Here is an 18973-nt window from a genome sequence, read left to right on the forward strand (position 1 = left end):
ACACGAATTCAAACACTGACTTTTGGTCTCCTTATTTAAGGAAGGGTGGAAATGCATTGGAGAGGGTTCAAAGGAGGTTTACCAGATTGATACCTGAAATGAGTGGGTTGGCTTATGAGGAAAGGTTGGGCAGACTGGGCTTGTTTCCACAGCAGTTTAGAAGAGTGAGGGGTGATTAGATTGAAGTGTACAAGATCCTGAATGGCCTTGACAAGGTGGACATGGAAAGGATGTTTCCTCTTGTGGGTGAGACCAGAACTAGGGGGCACTGGTTTAAAATTAGGGATTACCCTTTTAGGGCAGAAAGGAGGGGAATTTTTTTTCTCTGAGGGTTGTGCGACTTTGGAACTCTCTGCCTCAGAAGATGGTGGAGGCGGGGTCATTGAATATTTTTTAAGGCAGATGTAGATAGATTCTTGTTAGGCAAAGAAATCAAAGGTCATTGGGGTTATGTGGGAATGTGGAAGTCGAAACTAAAGATGATTCAGCCATGATACTATTGAATAGTGGAGCAGGCTCGAAGGGCCGAATGGTCTACTCCTGTTCTTATTTCTTATGTTCTTATGACTTTGCCTGCTATGACCTAGGCACACCCCCACAGGATAACAGTCACTGTCATTGTGCTGCATGAGTGTCTGAAATGCACATGTGCCAAGAGTGCCACGGACAGCAACGATGGCAAAGACCACGCTCTGAACTGCTTCCAACCAACGTAGGAGAAAACTGAGTGACAAGTCTAAAACAAGGCATCGCTGTAATCCACAGAAATCTCTCACCCTGGGCTGCAGTTAGAGAATGCAGAAGAAATAAATACAAGCTCCTCAAAACTCACATGCACTGGGATGTAAATGTCATAGGTGTTTCCCGAATCCACATCGACTGCATGAAAGCCACTATTAGATCCATATATAACCTTTAACCTCTGACCTTCTTCTACAGTCAAGTCGACCAATGTCGGTCTATGAGGCAGATCTGAAAATGACTGTAAAGGAAATGGAAACAATTGAAATTCTCCTCTCCAGCAGCCTTTTGACAATTCATGCTGTCGGATGCTGTCAACAAAACATGTTTTGATATACTTAAGGGCATTTTTTTAATGAGGGTAAAAGATCCCACAGCTCTGTTTCAGGGTTCTTCCTGGTAAACAGTTACACCACAAACGTCAAAACAGGTTATCTGGTCATTTTGTTGTTAGTGGGACTTTGCAATTTTTTGTCACCTTTCCAAAGGATAAGAGTGACTAGACTTTGAAGGTCCTTCATAGCTACAAAATACTTGGAAAGTGCTGTAAAAATTACATCTTTCCTTCTTTCTTCACACTCCACTAATCCCACTCACTCAATAAATGGGTGAGTCACAAGATTGATGTTTTCTCAGTTTAAGAATCGGGTCAATTCCTTCTCATCATCTTTTTGGGTTTAACAGAATTATAGAATTGTACAGCACAGGAAGTGGCCATTTGGCCCATCTAGTCTGCACTGGCTCTTTTGAAGAGCGATCCAAACCTGCTGTTTTGTCATAGCCCTGCAATTTTCATTCTCCTTCAAGTATTTATCCAATTCCCTTTGAGAATTACTATTAAACCTTTATCCACCACCTTATCAGGCAGTTCATTTCAAATCATAATCACTGCTGCATAAAGAAGTTATTCCTCACATCACCTCTGGATCTTTGGCCAATCACCTTAGATCTGTTCCCTCTGGCTATTGGCCCTTCAGTCATTGGAAACCATTTTCCTTTATTTTCTCTATCTAAATCCTTCATAATTATAAACACCTCCTTCAAATCACCTCTGCTCTGAAGAAAATGACTATAACCCCTCATCCTCTCCAAAGCCTTCACGTCCTTCCTAAAGTGTGGCGTCCGGTAGACACTGTACTTCATAAAGGTTTAGCATAACTTCTTGGCTTTTGTACTCTGGGTTTCAATTTATAAAGCCCAGGTTCCCATGCTGCCAGTTTCCTAACTCATACAAAGTGCCCTTCACACATCACCCCTGTGCTCGCTGACCTACATTGGCTCCCAGTTAAACCACAGCTATATTCGGCCATTCTCACGCTCATTCTTAAATCCTTCTATCGCCTCACCCCCAGATATCTGCGCTCCTCTAATTCTGCCCTCGTGAGCATTCCAGGTTTTAATTGCTCCGCCCTTTGCGGCCAGTCTTTGAGTTGCCTAAATCCTAATCTCTGGACTTCCTTCCATAAACCTCTCTCTGCCTCACTTTCCTCCTTTAAGAAACACCCTGAAACCTATCTCTGACCAAACCTTTGCTTATCTACTCTTCTCTACAGCTGACAGATTTTGCTCTTGAATGCCTCAGTGAAGCCTCTCGGGGCATTTTATTATGTCAAAGACACGAAACAAGTAAACTTGCTGTTGTTGAATATACTCTGACTGAGCATCCACAGCTCTCTGACTGAGGTAGAGAATTCCAAAGGTACACAACCCCTTGAGTTAAGAAATTTCACGCCTCAGTCATAAATGGCCGACCCTTTGTTCTGGGACTGTGGCCCTCGTTCTAGACTCCTTAGCCGGGAAAATATCCTCCTAGCGTCTATGCTGTCAAAGCTCTAAAGAATTTTATATGTAAATCCATTAATTTTAGAGGACTTTGGTTGTTCTTTTACTCCTTCTTGTGTGAAGGTATCGAGACTGCATCCAAAACATTTCCTCTTTAAAGATTATTTCTGCTTGCCAGTCTCAGACTCCAATTTACTCAGACTAAATCTCTGCTCAATCCGCTGACATGAGCCCTCCTCCAGTTAAGTGTTTTTATTCTAGGTTGCTCTTTATCCATCTCCATAACTAGTCTAATTCCAGAGATGTTCCTCCATGCTGACATTCTTCACTTGACCCACTTCATTCCCTCAGGACCGGAGCAGCAATGCCTCCTGTCTTATTGGGTGGAAAACAAACCGATCAAGAAAATTCTCCTGAAATCACTTCAAAAATTCTTCTTCTTCTCTGTCCTGGATACGATCATTGTCCCATTCAATATTGGGGTAAAGTCTCCCATTATTAGTACTCTATGGTTCATGCATCATTCAGTCATTTCTTTGCAAATCTGTTTTTATATTTCCTTCTCATGTGGCAACCTCTAGGATACTCTAATTAACCCCTCGATTGTTTCTTCACTCCAACCAAGATGATTCTTGTCTTTGGCCGCTCAAGGACATTCACTATTTCTCGTGCAGTAATAATTTCCTTAATCAACCCTCTATCTATCTGCAATGTTAACAGGCTGCATTTCAACTTGCATTGACCATTATGGTGAAGATTACTCTAGAGTCATCTTCAGCGAGTACAAAACAAAACTTGACCTTAAATGCCATGAACTTGTGGTAAGGCTTCGGGGCCCAGGCATAGACCTCAACCGAGTTCTTCAGCGCAATAACCAGGAACTTGATCCTCTCGTACTTCACTGTGAATTAAACAGCACAATGTAAAGATTAGCCCAACTGATTTCCATTAAGTTCAAGTTCCCAAAAGGTGAAACTTGATCCCATGTGGCCAGGAATGGCCTGGATTCTGAATTAGCCTGGTCTTTGGGTAGGTCCATCACTCTCCTGGGGTAGGGAAGGGATGAATCCAGACCATTCACTAAAGGACAGCAGAGCATATTTTACATGTCGTAAAAGAATTCCTTGTATTGCACATGGCCTAGCAGCTTAATGGACTGAAATCCAAAACAGTGGAGAAACAAACAGAGTTTAATCTTTCAGATCATTGACCTGTCAAGAGAAAGGTCCTGATGAGGGGTCAAGACAGCGCCCTTTGATGATTGCTTCCCCAACACCAACCAGACCCAGAAATGTTTCCAAAACTACTTGGATTACAATAGATTTCAGAGATGATGACACAGAACTGATGATAAAAATGTGACACTGTACTCTGAATTTCTGCAGCAGAGGAGCTTTTTGTCACTCAGGGAGGACAGCTAAGAGAGAATGCCAGAGAGAGAGAGAGACAAAGAGAGAGAAAGAGAGCGCGCATCAGAAAGAGAGTGAAAGCGAGCAAGCGCCAGAGAGAAAGAGAGAGACAGTGCCAGAAAGAGCACGAGAGCAAGCGCCAGAGAGAGCGTGCGCGCGAGCGCCAGAGACCGAGAAAGAGTGCGTGAGCTCCAAAGAGAGAGAGAGAGAGAGAGAGCAAGCGAGCACCAGAGGAAAAGACAGCGTGCCAGAGAAGAGAGCCAGAGAGACGGTGCACGCTTCACTGTACAAGGGGTTGCTGGCAGCCTTCATTTGTCAAGAGAGTGTCAGAGACAAAGACAGATTCACACAGCTTATCAAGCCTTGAAACAAAGTTAGAAGTGGGGGGAAGGTTTGCTATTAAGCTCCCTGCTCCTCAATCACACATACGAAGTAGCAGAAATTGGAGGGGTGGAGGGGAAAGGAGTGGGTGGGGGAAGGGTCAGTGACCTAAAACATTAATTTTGTTTCTCTCTCCACTGATGCTGCTTGGCCTGCTGAGTATTCACAGCATTTTCTACCTTGGTTTCCGGTATCCGCAGTGTTCAAATTAATGCACTAAGCGGCTGTACCATATGCAAAGAAAGATCCCAGGTGCAACTGCAATTGGTTCACTTTAACTAGCCAAGGTTAGAAAGGCAAATTAGCCAAGATTCCTCTCTCAATACTATAACTGGCTGGATTAAAGGGAAAAATAGTCACAATTCCACTTTCAAGTACAGCCCTGCTAAGAGCTCTGTGCTTGTGGGAGTAAGATGTGAGCTTGATCAGGTTCAATATAATGCTACTGAGCTAATAGCTCATTAACACTCACAGCAAAGACTCACAGAAGAACAATAGTCATTGGCGTGAAGTGCAGGTGTAGCCATACAGCCATCTACCAGCACTGACAATGTGACACTGAAGGTTGTGGATAACTTCACATAACTAGGCTCCACAATCACCAGCAATCTGTCACTTCTGAAATCAACACAAGCATTGCAAAAGCTGCGGCTGTTATGTCCAAGCTGTGTAAGAGTGTGTAACAACAGCAACCTAACTCAGAAGATCAAACTGCGTGTCTACCAAGTGTGCATCCTCAGTGCACTCCTTTGCAGTGGTAAGGCCTGGGTAACACACGCTAGGCAGGAGCAAAGGCTGGACAGTTTCCCCCTTCTCTGTCTCAGACGTCTCTTCGCAGGACAAGGTCACCACTCAAAGTCTCTGGAGTATGCTAATTCCATCAGCATACACTCATTGCAATGACATCGGTGCTGGCCTGGCCATGTTCATCAGATGGATGACGGCCATGTACCAAAAGACCTTCTGTAAGGTGAACTGGCCACTGGGTCACAAGCACCTGGGCTCCATATCTCCGCTACAAGGACATCTGCAAGCGAGATGTGAAGATGTCAATATTGACAATGACAATTGCAAGACAGTCGCTGATGGCCATGTCCTCTGGAGGTTAACTGTTTGGAAGGGCGAGCAAAAACAAAAGTTCAGCTGGCTGGAAAGAGGGCTGAGAGGAGGCCAGTGAATCCTGCACTTTCGCAGCCCACTTGTCTTCCTCCGCAGTTGAGGCAGCAGAGACTGCTATGTTAGAGTGGGGCTCCTGAAACACACCAGCCCATGCTTAACATAGGGTTGACCAGCACAGCACAAACCACCATTTTACAAGATGGGAGACTGCCACAGTTAGGTCCACATAAGAACCAACAACATAGGTAGCAGAACCTCATTCCTAGTACATTTTGTGGTCCAATGCTTTTGCTTCCTTGCCCTTATTTAGTGAAGTCCATCAGTTAGAATTTTTTCACTATTTTTTATCAATGCCTTACCTACTCAATTTCTTGTCCAAACTTTGAACTAACAATTTGAGTGTAGTCGACAACGACTCTCTGTCCCTCAGAGCTTTAATCCTGAGTTATTGCCAATATATATCTTTCAACATAGCAGGGACACCAGCTGCTGAAACATTGACTGCCCATGTAACCAAAGTTATAATGGGCTTTTATTCAAAGAAATGTTAAATGTGTGGATTGTACTTCTCATCTGGAATGCCTGGCTGCCAGAGCCAGGTTTGATGGCCAACACTCTAGTGCCAGGCAGCACAAGTATCAAGAGGGGAATTGATCTACTCACATCTGACTGGCGCTCAACTCTTTACTTACCCAAAACAAAAACAGAATTACCTGGAAAAACTCAGCAGGTCTGGCAGCATTGGCGGAGAAGAAAAGAGTTGACGTTTCGAGTCCTCATGACCCTTCGACAGAACTTGAGTGAGTCCTCACTCACTCAAGTTCTGTCGAAGGGTCATGAGGACTCGAAACGTCAACTCTTTTCTTCTCCGCCGATGCTGCCAGACCTGCTGAGTTTTTCCAGGTAATTCTGTTTTTGTTTTGGATTTCCAGCATCCGCAGTTCTTTTGTTTTTATCTTTACTTACCCACTTTGTAGTGCACACAGCCCTCCATGTCTCCCACTGTGGTCCAGCCCTGCTTCTTCTCCACTTCTGGATCATTGTGCAAAATCTTATTCCGCAGCCAGGACAAGTAATACACACGTAGTTTGTTTCGTTTACCTGGTATGATAATTCAAACAAAATTCAGCGAGTTTACTGATCAAACATGGCCAGTTTCTCTTAACGGCAAGAAAAAATAATTGCTCCCTTTCTCCCCTCTCCAGAAACCTCACTGGGGATCCCCTCATTGTGAGGATAAAGTGGAAACAAACATGCGCTACATGGTGGTGCTGGGAGGTGTATGCAAGGCTAGCATAGGTTGTTTGTCCCCTCCCTTTAAGGGAAGGACCCTGGCTTCTTCAAGCTGGCTCCATATAGCAGTTATCAGTAGTGACTTGTGCCTTATGCTCCAGATTATAATGTGGCTAGCTTCAGTCAATGTGCTATTCATAACAGCAATTATAGTGTAGCTTGTTCTGGGAATGGAAATGCTAGTGCCCCTGATCTTTACTGAACTGCTTGATCTTGGCTGTGGTGCTGCACTTGGTCCCAGGGTCAAGAATTGAAATGGTGGGAAAACCCCAATCAGAAAACATTCCTGTTCTCAACTGCCACTCATTGAGACTTGGTGTTAAGTGCTGGGTGTGGATGTCAAGTGAGGAGAGAATTAAGCTGAACTGAAATTCCCCAGCTCTTTGATATCACCACTTTCTAGATACCCCATCTCCATTTTGCACTGGAAGCTCACACACTGGCTGCTCGTGCTGCAGCACTTTCTTTAAACTTCACCTCTGAACTTTATGCACCTGATATAGTGATGAGAAGGTTCAACCCTTCTAAAACGTCCATCTGCTGGAAACGTCGGCGACTGATGAGGCTGTACACTTTGCCTTGCCCACTGCGGTCGAGTAGCATCAACCCGTTCTCTGTTCCCACCAGCAGATTCACACCTTTAGCAAAAACAGAATGCACAGTGAACAAGGCACAGAACAACCACAAGAGGACAGAAGCCAATAAGCCAAACCAGAAAAACACTAAAATCCTCCCATTGAAATATCTAATTGTGTTTTGTTTTAGAGAGTTGAGGGTATTCATGACCCCCTGCTCTGCCTGCAAACCTGCCCCATGCGTGCATGTATGGGTTTAACTATTCCATGGTATTGCTTTTAATTTACTTTTTACCAGTTCGAATGGGTATCGACTTGCCTTATTCTTGCAGTATGATTCAAAGCAATTTTCCAGATTTAGTTTTCTCAACCGCTCAATTATCTTATATGCCTCTATCAGATCACCTTTTGTAAATGTTTCCAAGGCTGAAAAACCGAAGTTTCTCCAGTCTGCCCTGATAATGGAGACCTTTGACATTAGCGATCAATATCATGACCCTTTTCTGCACCATCTCTAGAACACGAATATCTCTAGCGTCTCAAGGGTAATGCACAATTTGATTATAAGTGCTTCTGATTGGACTTTCCTGTTATCTATTCCCAGCATTTTGTTTCCATTTTAGAACCATGTTCTGGGAGGAAACTTTTTTCTGTCAGTTCTGACAACATCTGTACCCAAAACACTAACGTGTCTTTTATGTTCCCAACATGCTGCATTCTTCAGTTTTCAGCAAGCATGTATATTTTTCTTTCCAATTCCAGGACTGTTGTCCGTGCACAAAATGGCAAGCAGCCACTGCGATTTGGTCAATGAGATGGAGATGGATGCAAATGATCTCTGCAATGAATCAGGAAGGGGTGAGCCACTAATGCTCCAACTGTACAGAGCTTTCCATGTACAGCACTCACTTTTGAATAGTTATCAACTCGTGTTTGTTTTTCTTCCAGTGCTTGGCTCAATTCCCTTGCTTGCATTAAGTCCACAGCAGGTCTCCTCAAGAGGTTTTACCCACTCCCGTTAATTACAGGAGGTGTTAAAACCGATAGAAATGGGGCATTAATCATCTCAGCACAATGCACCAAGCAATTATAACAGTCCCTAAACGTAATAAGCACCCTGCAGAGTATTGCTACACCTGCATCATATTACCTAGCTTCACGATACAAGAGTATCTGTATAAAGACAAGTCTAAATTCAGCTTGGGGGGAGGGGTAGGGGACACACAGTGGATAGAAACTTTCCCTAGTTGTATGGCTGACAGGTATTTTTAAAAGTGCGCAACAAGAATTTTCAGGCATAGTAGAAAATAAATTTGTCTCACTCCAAAGACTCAAGCATAAATTCTCAGCTGAACCTCCTGGTGCAGTAAATAAGGCGGTGCAAGAGGTGCTGTGTTTTGAATGATCATTAACTCAAGGCCCCATCTCCCCTGTCAGGTGGGTGTAAAAGATCCCTTGGTACCATTCCAAAGAGCAGCCTAGGGGGAGTTCTCCCCAGTGTCCTGGCAAATAATTATCCCTCAACCAACATCTCATGACAAAATGAGATTATCTGGTCATTATCACATTGCTGTTTGCGGAATCTTGCTACAGAGGAACTGACTACATTACAATAGTGATGAGACCTCAAAAGTGCTTCACTAGCTCTAAAGTGCTTTGGCTCGTCCTGAGGTTGTGAAAGGCGCCACAGAAATGCATTACTGGAATTCTTGGAATGGTTTAAAAAAATAACTGGATACTGGAATGTGGGGACATTCTGAACGGTTAGAATGGTCTTCCTTATCTACAACTATCCTGTGATAATGATCATCGAGTTTGGCCCTACAAGATGCCCTGTGTAGGAAATTAGTCACATGATGAATGGGAGGGAGTTGCAATTTGACTGGGAGTAATTAATTTCATTTTATTTTTAATTTAAAATAAATAAGTAAGTAATCCTGCTTATAATAATGAGGTGGGGTAGATTTTTCAGGCTGAATTTACCAAAATCTATTTTAGGCCAACTGAAGATCGTTCAATGCTTTTACTGGAATCGTGCTAAAAATCTTGCCTCTTAATGTCAGCTCTTTTATGTTTCAGTGCTTCCTCCTACTTTAAATAGTCAACTCTTAGCTATTCCACTTGCTCCCTCGTGTCTTGCTCAGAATATCATATGGCACTTCATATGCAAGATGATTTTTCTCCCAGCACCAAGCTGACACACTAGGTGAATGTTTAAAGGCACTTTAAAAAGCTGGGTGACGCACACATAGACATGCATACTGTTTAAACACAGAACTTTAATCTCTGTGGGTATTGACGCCATTGTGCCAGCCATGAGTTTGTGGCAAGGTGGAACTTTGGTCAAACTGAGCCTTTACAAACTGCAGCAAACAAAGTTCATGGAAGCTAGCAAATATAATACCATTCTTCAAGAAAGAAGGGAGAGAGAAAACAGAGAATTACAGGCCAGTTAGCCTGATATCAGCCTGCAGGGAAGTGCTGGAATCTATTATTAAGGAAGTCTTAACATTGCACTTAAAAAAACATAGTATAATTAGAACAAATCAACATGGTTTTACTAAGGAGAAATTCTGTTCCACAAGTTTATTAATTTTTTTGAGGATGTAACTAGTAGGGTAGATGAAGGGTAACCAGTAGGTGTCGTATAACTAGATTTTGAAAAGGCGTTTGATTTGGTGCCATACAAGACAAGGGCTAATAGAATTGGGGGTGATATATTAGCATGGATAGAGGATTGGTTAACAGGCAGGGAGCAGGGAGTAGGGATAAATGAGGTATTTTCAAAAGCAGAATAATGTTGGAGCGCTGAAATAAAAACAGAAAGTGTACTCAGCAGGTCAGGCAGCACCTGTGCAGAGAGAAACAAAATTACTGGGCTCGCAGCTGGTAGCAAGAAAATTCCTGGCTCAGCCTGCCCAGCTCAAGAGAAAGTACCCGCAAGGAGATTCGGGGTGCAGTGGGGAAAAAGTTTGGAAGCAGCCACAGGGGCTGCCGGGTGCGGAGGCGCGCTCTTTAAAGGCCTTTCATGGTACTGTGAGACTTCATACGTACATACAAGTTATGAGGAGCAGGCCACTCGGCCCCTCGAGCCTGATCTGATATTCAATAAGACCATTGCTGATCTGATTTTAACCTCAACTCCACATTCCTGCCTACCCCCGATAATCTTTCACCCCCCTTGCTTATTGAGAATCTACCTACCTCTGCCTTAAAGATTTTCAGAGTCTGCCATAACCACCTTTTGAGGAAGAGAATTCCAAAGTCTCTCAACTCTCAGAGAATTTTTTTTTTTCCTTATCTCTGTCTTAAATGGACAACCCTTTATTTTTAAACAGTGGCCCCTAGTTCTAGATTCTCCGACAAGAGAAACCATCCCTTCCACTTCCATCTTGCCAAGTCCACTCAGGATCTTAAGATAAAAGCAAAAGCTGCTCTGAAGAAGTCATATGGACTCAAAACGTAAACTCTGTTTCTCTCTCCACAGATGCCATCAGACCTGCTGAGTTCTTCCAGTATTTTCTGTTTTTATTCCCCTCAGGATCTTATATGTTTCAATCAAGTCACCTCTTACCTCGTCTAAACTCCAGCAGATACAAGTCCAGCCTGTCCAGCCTTTCCTCATAAGACAACCTATCCATTCCAGGTATTAATCCAATAAACCTTCTCTGAACTGCTTCCAATGCATTTCGAACTTTCCTTAAATAAGGGGACCGATACTGTACACAGCACTCCAGATATAGTCTCACTAATGTCCTGTATATCTGAAACATAACCTCCCTACTCTTGTATTCAATTCTCCTTACAATAAACAATAATATTTATTAGCTTTGCTAATTACTTGCTGCACCTGCAGACTAACCTTTTGCGGTAAACGCACCAGGACACCCAGATCCCTCTGCAACCCAGAGCTCTGCAATCTCTCACCATCTAAATGATATGCTTCTCTTTTATCCTTCCTGTCAAAATGGACAACCTCACATCTGCCCACATAATACTCCATTTGCCAGATCTTTGCCACTCATTTACTCTATTCAAATCCTTTTGTAGCCTCATCATGTCCTCTTCACAACTTAGTTTCCTATCTACCCTTATGCTATCACAAATTTAGCAACCATACCATTGGTCCTTTCATCCAAATCATTTATATATATATCGTGAAGAGTTGGGGCTCCAACACTGATCCTTGTGGCACACCACTTGTCTCATCCTGCCAACTAGAAAATGATCCATTTATGCCTACTCTCTGCTTCCTGTTAGCTAGCCAATCTTCGATCCATGCCAATATGTTACCCACGACATCATGAGCTTTAATTTTTCACAATAACTTTTGATGTGGCACCTTATCGAATGCCTTCTGGAAATTAAGTACAGTACATCCACTGGTTCCCCTTTATCCACAGCACCTGTTATTTCTTCAAATAACTCCAAAAGATTGGTTAAGCATGATTTCCCTTTCACAAAACCTTGTTGACTGCCTGATTACCTTGAATTTATCCAAGTACCCAATTATGTCTTTAATAATAGCTTCTAACATTGCCCGATGACAGATGTTAAGCCAACTAACCTATAGCTATCTGCTTTCTGTCTCGCTCTCTTTTTGAATAAAGGAGTTACATTAGCTATTTTCCAATCTAATGGAACCTTCCCGAACCTAGTGAAATTTGGAAGATTTCAATCAATGCATCAACTATCTCACCAACCAACTTATTTTAAGACCCGAGGATGAAATCCATCAGGACCTGGGGACTTATCAAACTGCAGTTCCAACAGTTTGCTAATACCACTTCCTGGTGATTGCAATTCGTCTGTTATAATAAAAACAGAAAGGCCCTCCAGCCCTCACACATGCTCCATGCCTCATCCATGCCACCTTATAACTCCTACCCACTCTCTATGGCCTCTCATGTTCCCCTATGCCAAGGAATGTCACCCCCAAACAACCCCTATGCCCCCTCAGACTATGTTATGCCCCCCCTTACCAAAACAATCTCTCTGACCCCTCATGGTACCCCCATGCCAAGGTAAGTCCTCCAACCCACTCCCAATGGCCCCTCATGCCCTCCATGCCAAGCAATGGCACTTCCATTCCCATTCACCTACCATATATAATGAACCCTAGAATGACAATAGGATGTATTAAAAAAGCTATAAAAAAAAAGTTATTCTTTGATAACTTTCCACTTTCTTAAAAACTCTTTTACTGCAGGCCAATAAAGATGTCAATCATCCAGGCCCTTTAAAGTACCAACAGCTGAAACAGCACACACTTGAAACCTCTATCTTGTGTAAACAAACATGATCACAGAAGAGATCAGCGAGACAGAGCTATCAAATAAGCAATATTTTCCCTGGGGTGCAGCTGTTTCAACACTCTAATGGATGTCTGGGTTCTCAGCCAAGAATACAGAATGAGCTTTGGCCCTGGGCCGTGAAATCCATTAAAGCACTAAAACACCTGTGATCAGGTGAAAGACATGAGAGATAGAATGACAGAAGAGTTAGTCTTCCAAAGCCAAAGGGAATAGCAATGGGGCAAGGAAAGAAACAAAAAAAATGTGCCAAGAGTAGGTATGCTGCCAACTGAAAACAAAGATAAGAGTTGTCAGGCTGTGACTAATGCAGTATCACAAAGATCAATGCTGTGGCCTCAGCTATTTGCAATCTATATTAACAACTTCGACAAAGAGACAGGAAGTAATGTATCCAAGTTTGCTGGTGATACAGTTAGGTGGGAATGTAAGCTTTGAGGATGACACAAAGAGGCTGAAAAGAGATATAGACAGGTTAAGTGAGTGGAGAAACAAGGTGGCATATAATGTGGGGAAGTGTGAGGTTATATACTTTGCAAAAAATAGGAAAAGTTTTTTTTTAAAAAGGCATCAAATTTGTGAATGTTGATGTTCAGGAAGACTTGGGGGTACTCCTACAAGAAACACAAAAATGTTAGCTTGCGGGAACAGCAATCAATTAGGAAGGCAAATGGCATGTTGGCCTTTATTGCAAGGGGACGGGAGTACAAAAATAAAGAAGTCTTGTTCTAATTGTACAGAGCTTTGGTGAGACCACACCTGGAATACTGTGTGCAATTTTGGTCTCTATATTTAAGAAACAATATACTTGCAATGGAGTCAGTGCAGCGAAGGTTCACTAGAGTGGTTCACAGGACAAGAATGTTTGTCATGATGAGAGACTGAATATATTGTGTCTATATTCTTCGGAGTTTTGAAGAACTAGAGGTGATCACACTGAAAGGTTCAAGATAATGAAAGAGCTTCAGAGGGTAGATACTGAGTCATTGTTTCCCCTGGCTGGGGAGTCTAGAATAAGGGGGCACAGTTTCAGAATAAGGTGCTGATCATTTAGGACTGAGACGAGGAGAAATTTATTTCTCAAAGGGTTGTGACTGTTTGGAATTCTCTACCCCAGATGGAACTGAAAACCCCACCACTGAAAGTCAGATAGACTTTTGGTCTCTCAGGGAATCAAGAGATATGGGGAGTGAGTGGGAAAGGAGATTTAAAGCCCAAGATCAACCATGATCATACTGAATGGCTGAGTAGGATTGACAGTCTTGTCCTGCACCTGTTTCTAATGTTCTTACGACCAAAACTAAAGCAGAGCTTCTGATAAAATCTAGGCAATTTTCTGAGCAAACTGAGTGGATAATAGTTACGCCATACAAACTGTGTGTGTGAAATTAATCCTCGTCACTTCACCCATGCATTATCCAGTTGTGATTTGATAAGGAAAATAACACAATTGTCCCCATCCTGATCAGGACTTGTGATGTCACTATATGCAGCCATCTTTAATCCGAGGGGTTGGGGAGGACCCAGCTTGGAAGAGATACTGAGCTAGACTGTACATTGGAAACATGCCAACTGTAAGTGTGACACAAACTGCCGTACAGATCTGTACAGGAGCTACAGCTGTGACACTTGTACCAGATTGTAGAGCGGAAAGAGACTTCATATTGTTGAACAAATTGAATCAAGGTTTGGAAATCAGAAAAGAGCTTATGCTACAGTGTGACTGACGTGAATTACAGCAAAACCTGGCATAAGTTCGCATTACAATGACAAGATCACTTTACAAGGCAACCCAATCCTTCAAATACTAAATATGAATGTAATTAAACTCATCAAAGAGCCCTGCCAGAAACCAGCTGTAAAATCAGCAGCTCTTCCTTAATCCCCATGGGTCATGCTCATTATTGAGGCTGGATTACACCAGTCATCACAAAATTGTAAGATATTTCGGGATGAAGTCAGCCATTCAGCAAATCTTAGTCCATCACCCACATAGATTTGATAATCAGGTGAGCTGAAGTATGATGGGAGAAGGCTCCCGTGGAGCATAAACAGTGGAATGGGCTGTTAGGCCAAATTTTGTGCTGCAGATTCTATGCAAATTCCCTAAGTCCCTCCAATATAACAGCTTGTTATTTCTTAATTGATTCCAAAGTTTTCAGCTCTATTGTTCTTCTTGGAAGTGCATTCATATTTTTTATTCATTCATGAATTCTGGGCTTCACTGGCTGGGCCAGCATTTTTTGCCCATCCCTAAATGTCGTTGAGAAGATGGTGGTGAGCTGCTTTCTTGAACCGCTGCAGTCCATGTGACGTGGGTACACCCACAGTGCTGTTAGGGAGGGAGTTCCAGGATTTTGATCGTGAAGGAACAGCGATATATTTCCAAGTTAGGATGGTGAGTGACTAGGAGGGGAACTTCCAGGTGATGGTGTTCCCATGTGTCTGTTGCCCTTGTCCTTCTAGCTGGTAGTGGTTGTGGGTTTGAAAGGTGCTGTCAAAGGAGCCTTGGTGAGTTCCTGTAGTGCATCTTGTAGATGGTACACACTGCTGTTGGTATGGAGGGAGTGAATGTTTGTGGATATGGTGCCAATCAAGCGGGCTGCTTTGTCCTGGTTGGTGTCAAGCTTCTTGAGTGTTAAGGAAGCTGTACTCATCCAGGCAAGTGGGGAGTATTCCATCACACTCTTGACTTGTGCCTTGTAGATGGTGGGCAGGCTTGGGGGAGTCAGATGGTGAGTTACACATTACATGATTCCTAGCCTCTGACCTGTTCTTGTAGACACAGTATTTATATGGCTAGTCCAGTTCAGTTTCTGGTCAATGGTAATGGCCAGGGTGCTGATTGTGGAGGATTCAGTGATAATGCCATTGAATGTCAAGGAGCGATAGTTGGATTCTCTCATGTTGGGGATGGTCATTGCCTGACACTTGTGTGGCGTGAATGTTACTTGCCATTTGTCAGCCCAAGCCTGGATATTGTCCAGGTCTTGCTGCATTTGGACATGGACTGCTTCAGTGTCTGAGGAGCCGCGAATGGTGCTGAACATCCCCACTTCCGACCTATGATGGAAAGTCATTGATGAAGCAGCTGAAGATGGTTGGGCCTAGGACAATACCCTGAGGAACTCCTGCAGTGATGTCCTGGAGCTCAGATGACTGACCTCCAACAACCACAACCATTTCCTTTGTGCTAGGTATGACTCCAACCAGCACAGAATTTTCCCTGATTCCTGTTGGCTCCAGTTTTGCTAGGGCTCCTTGATGCCACACTCTGTCAAATGCGGCCTTGATGTCAAGGGCAGTCACTCTCACCTCACCTCGGGAGCTCAGCTGTTTTATCCAAGTTTGAACCAAGGCTGTAATGAGGTCAGGAGCTGAGTGGTCCTGGCAGAACCCAAACTGGGCATCAATGAGCAAGTTATTGCTAAGTAAGTGCCGCTTGATAGCACTGTTGATGACCCCTTCCATTACTTCATTGATGATGGAGAGTAGACTGATGGGGTGGTAATTGGCCAGGTTGGATTTGTCCTGCTTTTTGTGTACAGGATATACCTGGGCAATTTTCCACACAGCCGGGTAGATGCCAGTGTTGTAGCTGTACTGGAACAGCTTGGCGATGGACGTGGTAAGTTCTGGAGCATAAGTCTTCAGTATTATTGCCGGAATACTGTCTGGACGTATAGCCTTTACACTATCCAGTGCCTTCAGCCGTTTCTTGATATCACATACAGTGAATCGAATTGGCTGAAGACTGGCATCTGTGAGGCTGGGGACCTTCGAAGGAGGCCGAGATGGATCATCCACTCGGCACTTCTGGCTGAAGATTGTCACAAATGCTTCAGCTTTATCTCTTGCACTGATGTGCTAGGCTCCTCCATCATTGTGGAGCCTCCTCCTCCAGTGAGTTGTTTAATTGTCCACCATTCATGTCTGCAGCAGGCAGGTTGGTGAGGATGAGGTCAAGTATGTTTTTCCCTCTTGTTGGTTCCCTCACCACTTGCCGCAGACTCAGTCTAGCAGCTATGACATTTAGGGCTTGGCCAGTAGCAATGCTACTGAGTCACTCTTGGTGATGGACAACCAGAGTACATTCTGTGCCCTTGCCATCATCAGTGCTTCCTCCAACTGGTGTTTAACATGGAGGAGCACTGATTCATCAGCTGAGGGAGGATGTTTCCTAGCCCATGTTTGACCTGATGCCATGAGACTTCATGGGGTCCGGAGTCGATGTTGAGGACTCCCAGGGCAACTCCCTCCCGACTGTATACCACTGTGCCGCCACCTCTGCTGGGTCTGCCCTGCCGGTGGGACAGGACATACCCAGGGATGGTGATGGTGGTGTCTGGGACATTATCTGTAAGGTATGATTCTGTGAGGATGACTATGTCAGGCTGTTGCTTGACTAGGCTGTGAGACAGTTCTCCCAATTTTGGCACTAGCCAAAGCCCCAGATGTCACTAAGGAGGACTTTGCAGCGTCAGCAGAGATTGCCATTGTCGTTTCCAGTGCCTAGGTCAATGCCAGGTGGCCTGTTTGGTTTCATTCCTTTTTTGTGACTTTGTAGCAATTTGTTACAACTGAGTGGCTGGCTCGGCCATTTCAGAGGGCATTTTAAGAGTCAACCACATTCCTGTCACATGTAGACCAGTCCAGGTCAGGGCAACAGATTTCCTAAAGGACATTAATGAACCAGATGGGTTTTTACAACAATCGACAAAGGTTTCAGGGTCACCATCAGGCTTTTAATTCCAGATTTTGTTTTTAGTGAATTCAAATTCCACCATCTGCCATGTTGGGATTTGAACCCAGATCCCTAGTGCATTACCTTGGGTCCCTGTATTACTAAGATAAAAGATGAAGGGTCTTACGGACTTGAAACATCAACTTTATCCCTCTCTGCAGATGCTGTCAGACCTCCTGAGCTTTTCCAGGTATTTTTGTTTTTGTTCCCTGTATTACTAGCCCAGTGACAATACCACTGCGCCATCATATGCTAATCACTGACAGGAAGGCCCTTCCTCACACACAATTAAATGTCCTTCCCTAGTTAAGCCTGTGTCTCCTTGTATAAAAGCAATGTACTGTGGATGCTGGGAATCTGAAATAAAAAACAGAAAATGCTGAAAAAAATCAGGTCTGACAGCATCTGTGGAGACACAAACGGAGTTAACATTTCGAGTCCAAATGACTCTTCCGTGTGTCCTTGTCCCAGCTTGAAGTAATTTTCTAGATTTAATTTTCTACACTATTTAATATCTTACTACAACAGTGCACCTTTTCCATTATGTTTTAACTTGATACGTCTGCGTAAATCAATGTAAATAGACAATTTCCGCAGCACAGGGTGGAGGCCAGCACAGTACCTTAATAACCAACATCAACTGTATCAACTGGACAGAATCATCTTTCCAACCATAATGTTCCATAATTTTAAGTTATGACTAACTGGTTTAATCAAATAACATTTTTGTTACTGACCCCACAAAGCAGCACAAAGTATTTCAGAATTAAAACGCTTCTTGTATTTGCGTATTTCTGGCGTATCACTGTGTGGACGTGTGTTGGCTGGATTGACGTTCACCACTGAGCACTTCCTGTCCTCATATTTCAGCTGGTTTAATCGGCTCACGTCACTGATACTTAAACCTAGGAGCAAAAAAAAAAGCAAGCCAGCCATCATGGTTAATTGTGGATCAGCAAACTTAATCCCCTCCTGCTCCAAATCCCTTCACACCATCTTTCTGGCCTGCACTGCATTTACACCCTCCAAAGAGAGCAATGAGGACTCCGTCAGTGACGCTTTCTGCTGCTCACTGGAAAGTGGACAGAAGGAACTCACTGTTCATGGAACTGGTTGCACTCCAATCGTCACTCCCTGACACTGGGACAGTCAGGATCAGGAGCCCTCAGTGAGGCCATTTTCAGGTATCAACCTTGGTGCCTCAACAAGAGTCAATGGTTTCAGGAGGAGGCCAAAATTAGACAGAAAAATATATTCTTGGATAAATTTACAGGTAAGGTTACCCACATACAGGACAGTATCTGGGACTTCCTGGGGCACAAGAAATCTGAATTATTTGATTTTAATGTCTCTATTACTTGCATGGAGGATAACTTGTCCTTACCGTTAAACCCCCCACCCCCAAAATAATGACCAACATCAACTGTATCAACTGCACAGAGTCACCTTTCCAACCATAATGCTCCATGATTTTAAGCTAACTGGTTCCCACTAAACCTGGTATTAATTAGGCTTCAACAACCACAGCACGCATTGGATCAACATTAGACAGGCGCAGTTTACAAGACAGAAACACAAGAATCTGAATTATTCCAAGAACCACATCAGAAGATCTCT

General features: G+C 43.5%; 1 protein-coding gene across 2 annotated transcripts in view; it reads right to left on the reverse strand.

The window, feature by feature from the left end:
* The window catches only part of LOC121272297 (misshapen-like kinase 1), a 276034-nt gene that overhangs the window by 14052 nt on the left and 243009 nt on the right, over nt 1-18973 (reverse strand). For both annotated transcript variants that reach the window (XM_041178877.1, XM_041178876.1), the window contains 5 exons: nt 18094-18261; nt 7220-7363; nt 6399-6533; nt 3324-3424; nt 833-982 (listed from right to left, as the gene is read on the reverse strand). In XM_041178877.1, coding sequence (XP_041034811.1) covers nt 833-982; nt 3324-3424; nt 6399-6533; nt 7220-7363; nt 18094-18261 — 698 coding nt within the window. The remainder of the gene's footprint in view (nt 1-832; nt 983-3323; nt 3425-6398; nt 6534-7219; nt 7364-18093; nt 18262-18973) is intronic.

The sequence above is a fragment of the Carcharodon carcharias genome, chromosome 33 (genome assembly GCF_017639515.1).
Source record: "Carcharodon carcharias isolate sCarCar2 chromosome 33, sCarCar2.pri, whole genome shotgun sequence".
NCBI classification, from domain to species: Eukaryota; Metazoa; Chordata; class Chondrichthyes; order Lamniformes; family Lamnidae; genus Carcharodon; species Carcharodon carcharias.